Source organism: Helianthus annuus, chromosome 8, assembly GCF_002127325.2.
Source record: "Helianthus annuus cultivar XRQ/B chromosome 8, HanXRQr2.0-SUNRISE, whole genome shotgun sequence".
Taxonomy (NCBI): Eukaryota; Viridiplantae; Streptophyta; class Magnoliopsida; order Asterales; family Asteraceae; genus Helianthus; species Helianthus annuus.
Genome location: NC_035440.2, coordinates 61508146 through 61515026, shown reverse-complemented (window position 1 = coordinate 61515026; position 6881 = coordinate 61508146). Strand labels below are relative to the sequence as shown.

At 38.1% G+C, this 6881-nt stretch overlaps 1 protein-coding gene across 1 annotated transcript; it reads left to right on the top strand.

Moving 5' to 3' along the window:
- Nucleotides 1-5118: 5118 nt before the first annotated feature.
- On the top strand, nucleotides 5119-5773 carry LOC110872984 (protein RESPONSE TO LOW SULFUR 3). Its single transcript, XM_022121884.2, has one exon. The coding sequence runs from the start codon at nucleotides 5200-5202 to the stop codon at nucleotides 5539-5541; it is 342 nt and encodes a 113-aa protein (XP_021977576.1). The 5' UTR covers nucleotides 5119-5199; the 3' UTR covers nucleotides 5542-5773.
- Nucleotides 5774-6881: the final 1108 nt, after the last annotated feature.

Genomic DNA, 6881 nt, shown 5'->3' with positions numbered 1-6881 from the left:
AGACTCTGTATCTGGGTATCTACTCTAAAATATGCAGCACGGGGGCGTGTTCAGCGAGCACGACCCCGTGTTCAGGCTACTGTAAATGCAAAAACTAAACTAAAATGCAGAAAAATGCGCGCGTTTTGAAAAGGTTTTGAAAAACTGATTAGGCCGTTGATTTTAAGTTTTCTTAAAATCCTTGTGTCCCCGGCAGCGGCGCCAAAAACTTGATGCGTGTCGGTGTGTATATAATTTAGATATATTTTTAAGCCCTTTTTACACTTTTAGCCAAGTTTTAAATTTATAAAACACGATATTTACTAACACTAAACACACATATGGGCAAGTGCACCCATCGTAGACGTAGTATAGTGTTGGTAAGATACCGAGGTCGTCCAAGGACACAAGAGCTTTTAATACCGGTTTATCCTCAACGTCTAATCAAATCAAAAAGTTAGAAAAATGTTTTAAACTAAGAAAAATAAAAACTAACTAAATGCTGAAAAATAAAATAAAATAAAAACAGATAGACAAGATGAATCACTTGGATCCGACACGTGTATTAGTATAACCTTTGATTATTTTCGCACTTTTGCACTTGTTTAAGAGATTATCTTAGTTATTGTAGTAGGCCCCTTTTTCGGAGGTGACGTTACCCTCAACCCAGTAGTTTGAGTCAGCAAGGATACAATCCTAAAGGGTTGGATTATTGAAAGATAATGAATTAAGTTATTAATGCAAATTATGGTAGGCCCCGCTTTTGGCGGTGACGTTACCCTCGGCTAAGTAGTCTGAGTCAGCAGGGATACAGTCCTAAATAGCCGGGTTATAGTATTAATAGTAGTTAGCTTATGAGGGGGTCAAAGAGTTTGGATCCCCGCCATCCAATACCTATGGGCATTGAAGGAGATCCTACTAAATTTGACCCAGGTCCCAAGCAGGACCTCTAAACGCTGAACAAGGGCAAGACCTTTACCAAACCGTTCCCTTAACCCCCGACCAGGTAGCCAACATACCTCCATATAGACCGTGGAGATATGAATGGTGAAAATCTTTTATTTTATATAGACAGTAAAATAATGCCAAGACACCACGGACAAACGATAAGGAAAGATCACCTTCAACATAAGTAACTAGTTATTAAAGTCATTAATACAAAACCAAATAAAAAGTGCAAAAGATTAAAAATAAAAAGTATTATACTAAACACTTGTCTTCACCAAGTGATGTAAGAGACTTAGGCAAACATGGCCTTGATTGTCAAGAACTCTTACGATCAATCTTGGATCCCGAGACGACTCACACACTCTATGATGGACAATGGATGATGGTGGTGGATGATGGTGTTATGGTGGTGGTGGGTGGTGGATGAAGTGTGAGAGAGGTGGTGTGCCAAGGGATGAGAGAGAATGAAGCCAAGCTCCTCTATTTATAGGCTGAACAGAACGCTGGACACGGCCCCGTGTTCGCTGAACACGGCCCCGTGCCCGTCTGACATTCTCTCTCTTCATTAATTGTAATTGCGAATTACAATTAATGCGCCTGCTGTACTTTCAACACGCCCCCGTGTCCGCTGGGCACGGCCCCGTGGTGAGCAATGGAAGCTTCTACTGGTTTGTCTTTTCTGCTGCTTCCTGGGCACGCCCCCGTGTTCACTGGACACGGGGCGTGTTCAGGCTCTGTTTCTCTTCTCTTTGTCTTGGGAGGTGCCGTTGAGGGTCCGGGCAGTTCACTTTTGTTCCTTTTCTTGTATTTATGGTAGATTTAGTAGTCTTTTTGCTTCTTTTGTGATTTTGAGCTCATTTCATCCTGAAAATACAAAAGGAAGACAAAAACACTCTTTTTCCAACATTAGTACTTAAAAAGGGTTAGTTTTATGCCTTAATTGATGTGTTTTATATGTTGCATTTTACACACATCAGCAGCCACCACAAACAACCTTACATAATTACAACTTTACACAAATCGTCCCAAAAAATGAACTTAGTTTTGAACCTACTCTTAACCCAAAGATAGCCTATCGTTTTAACTTCACTAATGATGTCTTCAACCAGCACTTGCTTGCTCGAGAATTTCAGTCCGTTCCTGGCTCTCTATAAGCTCCAACAACCAATGATCACTATATCATGGAACACCTCTTTAGCCGAATCACTTAAACCAACATGATTATGAAGCTCTAAAATTTCTCAAAAATAGAACACAACAAGTGGCAGCACTTTACACCATGAAGAAATGTGTTGCCATAGAATAGCTGCCATCAAGCACAAAGTGAAATGATGTTCGACAAATACGTCTCCAAACTCGCACAACGGGCAAGAAACATCTTCAATATTGATGTTCCTCTTTTTTGAAGCCACCATCGTCGGAATTTTACACATCTCAGCCCTCCAAACAAAAACATTACACTTCGAAGGGATCCATTTACACCAATGCATCACGTAATTGTTACTATAATCCATCCCTTTAGATAACAATTTTTTTACTGCCCCCGCGCTAAATTCTCCCGAAGCTTCTCCGATCCAAGACCAGTTGTCGCACCTACCCGACAACGAGAAAGATTCCAACAACCTATTAAGGTTGTTCAACTCAGCTATTTCCGAAATAGAGGCTGCCCCCTAGACCCGTTCCACTTCTTCACCGAATTGCCATCTTGAATACTAAGCAGTCTTGAAGCTTTACGTCTTTTATCCGCTTCTAGACGAAACAAATTTGGGAACATATCCCTTAACGGTTTGTTTGAGAGCCAAAGGTCCAACCAAAAAGTGATATGCATCCCATCGCACAATATACCTTTAGACAAACCGCGATCACCAGGATGAAATCCCAATTAGCTCTACTAGTATGAAACGCTTCAATCACTTTCTTCCACGAGTTGTTCCTTTCATTTTTAAATCGACATCCCCATTTCTTTTTTCTTATTTAAAGAAGAGTAAAATGCCCGTATAGACCCTGTGGTTTGTCAAAATTTCATCTATAGTCCCCAACTTTCTAAAATTACACTCTTGGTCCCTGTAGTTTGACAAATTGTTACAAGGATAGTCCCTAAAGCGGATAAAGGTTAGTTTTCTTGGTTAAGTGGACATGAAATGACTAAATTGCTCTTAGTGATAAAATACAAAGAAATAATAAAATTAAGAAATACATGGCCCCACTTTTTTTCTTTATATATTAAATTAAATGTATATGAAATTAAGAAAAAAACACATTCCTCCTCCCAAAGTCACCGGCTGTAAACGTCGTGCAATTCCGGTCGCCCCTTTGGGATCGCCACATCCGTTCATTCCAACCCCCTTCATTAAAAAACTATTGATTTCAAAGATCTGGAAGATTTCCAGTTATTATTTTGTTAGGCCGATTTGAGGTTGAATCTTTCATCACCACCACCGATCGCCGGTGAATTCGTTCCCGCCACCACACCACTATCGTTAATCCCCTACAACAAATCTTCCCCTCCATCTTCTTCATTAAGCCCCTCCATTTATGCCCTCACATCTCTTTCTTGGTCTTCTTGTTACCTGTCTGCTACAGCTGGAAACCTGCAACTCAACTGAATGGTGGGCTAAAGGATTAAGTATCAACTTCACATTTATCATTATTACCTACAGTTAATTTCAAATCTTTTGGTGGTTCATCTTGGAGGTTGGGTACAGAATTTGAATCCAGTTCTAATAGGCTTGGTTCAGAAATCTTTTAGACTCTTTTGGATTTCTTGGAGACCTTATTTCAGAAGATAAAACGGAGGTGGCAAGACTTTTTGGTTCAAAAGCCTTTTTCGTCATCATCATCAAAAAGATTTGATGACTCACTGTTTGTGGATTGTTTTAGAAGATAAAGCTTCTTTTTTTTAGAGATATGAACATTCATTTCTTTGCTTTTGTCTTTAACTCTGGTTTCTTGACAACCATTTAATTCTTTGTCTGATTGTAAAATAAGTAGCCAGATCATAAATATTAGACTATCCGCATCAGTGAAAGGCTATCCTTTCTACAAACAGCCTAATCAGCATGTCACATCAGCTTTTCACTTATTCTTCCCACAAACACTTTTTACTCACAACAATAACATATATATCCTTCCCACAAACAACCTTATAAAAAAAAGAAAGGACCCACCATTAGCCCATTCTTCACCATTCTTCCCCAAGAATTGTGAAGAATGAACACCCTCCATGTCATCCTCTACAACACCCACTAATTCATCCCTCTCACAAATGCCCTCCACATAGGAATGAACATCCTCCATGTCACCTACAAACATCCTTGATGTGGATAGTCTTATGTGAGCTATTAAGGAATTAACAAAGATGGTTCAAGATAATCCGGTAATGGTGGAATGTGAAGGAGGTTGATGATGGTGATGGTTGTGGGTGGGGCCTACTTATGTTTATTTTATTAAAGTAAGGGCAATTTAGTCATTTCATGTCCACTTAACTAAGAAAAGTAACCTCCATCCATTTTAGGGACTATTCGAGTAACAACTTGTCAAACTACAGGGACCAAGAATGTAATTTTAAAAAATTGGGGACTATAGGTGAAATTTTGACAAACCACAGGGACTATCCGGGTATTTTACTCTTTAAAGAAAAGAGTTAATGCCATTTTAGTATCTGTGGTTTGACTATTTTGTCAGTTTAGTTTAAAGGTTTCTTTTTTCGTTTGTGAGTCTAAAAAGGTTTAACCATTGTCATTTTAGTCCACTAATTTAACTTCATCTATTTTTCTGTTAACGAGAAGGGCAATTCGATCAATGAAATTCTGTTAACTAGAAGGGCAATTCGGTCATATAAAATGACCGAATTACCTTTCTCGTTAACAGAAAAAATTAATGAAGATAAACTAATGGACTAAAATGACAACGATGAAACCTTTTTAAACCCACATACAAAACTAAAAATTTTGAACTAAAATGAGAAAATAACCCAAAACATAAGGGCTAAAATAGCATTTAACTCTAAAGAAAATATATACTTTAAGAAGGTCGGGTCATTAACATCCACATAAAAGAGATAAGAATATAATATTGTGGAGGCTACATCCGTAAATTATCATAAACAGAAAGGTCTAGAATGTAAACAAAACGAAATATCTCAGATACATTGAACCTGGACATCCTCAGTTTACTTCTATAAATAAACCGGTTATCAAAGGAGAGACCATACCAGTACCACAACCAAATCAGCCAACAAACCAAAATCATCCTTTCTTTCATATATTAAAAATGGCGCCAAGCCTCGTTGTTCCGGCGGTTCAAAACCACCGGTCTGCTGCAGCGAAGACGGTGGCGGAGGAGGAGGTATTGAGAAGAAGAAACGAGGAACTAGAGAGAGAATTGAAAAGGAGTATAGAGAGAGAAGAGAAGATGAAGATGGAGCTGCAGAACACGTGGGAGCGGCTGCGCGTGGCGGAGGACGCGGAGGAGCGTCTGTGTTCGCAGCTGGGAGAGCTTGAAGCCGAGGCCGTGGATCAGGCGCGTGCATACAGAGAGCGTCTGGTTATGTTGATGGAACAGCTTTCGGCTGCTCAGAAGATTATTGAATCGGCAACTGTTCAGAGATCATGAATCGAATTGTTAAATGGGAGTTTTTGAATTCTGAGAGAAATTATATAGAGATTGTATATTAATTTTCTTTGGGTGTAGAAATGTTGGTAAATGTAACATTTTATTATTAGGTCATCTGTATTCATAAAGTTTTTATAAACGTTATATGCGACACATGTTGTGGTTCGTAACATAGAGGCTTTATTATGTAGAGTGAATGCTGTTTATTGATTAAGAATTTAGGGTTTGACGATCTTTTTGTTATTTGTTTCTTTAAAACTCTCATCCCGTATTTAGTTGAATATCCGTCAGTGTGTGAACATCAGGATGTAATGGTCGATGGTGGTTTTGTCGGAAGGAAAAGGGTGCCGTTTATCTTTAAATTTAATATAAAATAAAATGGAATAAACTAGAATATACCTCTAGTCATTATCGTCGTCACTGTAATACTTTAGTGCGTTTGTTCTTCGTTTTGTCGATTTCTTTTTTTTCCTTTTTTTTTTCTTTTTTCGGGAACGGCAGATGGGCGGTTTCTTTTTAAGTGCGTGTATGGGTGGAGTTATTGTAAAAAAGACCAAAAGTGTGAGAAAAGTAAGAAAGAATCTCAACCACTAGATAAAATTAATTGAAAAGGGTAGGATTGTAAATGCATTAACAAATTTAAATATGGTAATCCTTAATTTAAGGATTTGGAGAGAGAAAATCCTTAATTTAAGGAATTATAACCGTCCATAAATATAACACCATTCAGAGCATGTTCATACATGGTGTTATAAATATAACACAATTCAGAAAAAATGTAACACCATTCAGCACAAATATAACACCATTCAGCACAAAAAAAACACCATTCACACAAAAAAAACATCATTCAGCACAAAACATAACACCATTCAGCACAAAAAAACACCATTCACACAAAAATAACATCATTCAGCACAAAATTTAACACCATTCAGCACAAAAAAAAAACACCATTCAGCACAAAAATAACACCGTTCAGCACAAAAAATAACACCGTTCAGCACAAAAAAACACCATTCAGCAGTAAATAAAATAAACACCATTCAGTACAAGAATATAACACCATTCAGTAAAAAAACACCATTCAGAAAAAAAAACACCATTCAGAAAAGAAAAAAACACCATTCAGTACACAAAATAACACCATTCAGTACAAGATATAACACCATTCAGTAAAAGAAAAAAATAACACATCTGTATCATCTTCTTCACTTCCGGCACCACCACTGCCACTTCCGGCACCACCACTGCTGCACCACCAATAATTGTCCTACCACTGCTGCCGGACATCAACATCGGCCGTCGGACATCAAACATCGGACATCAACATCGCCCGT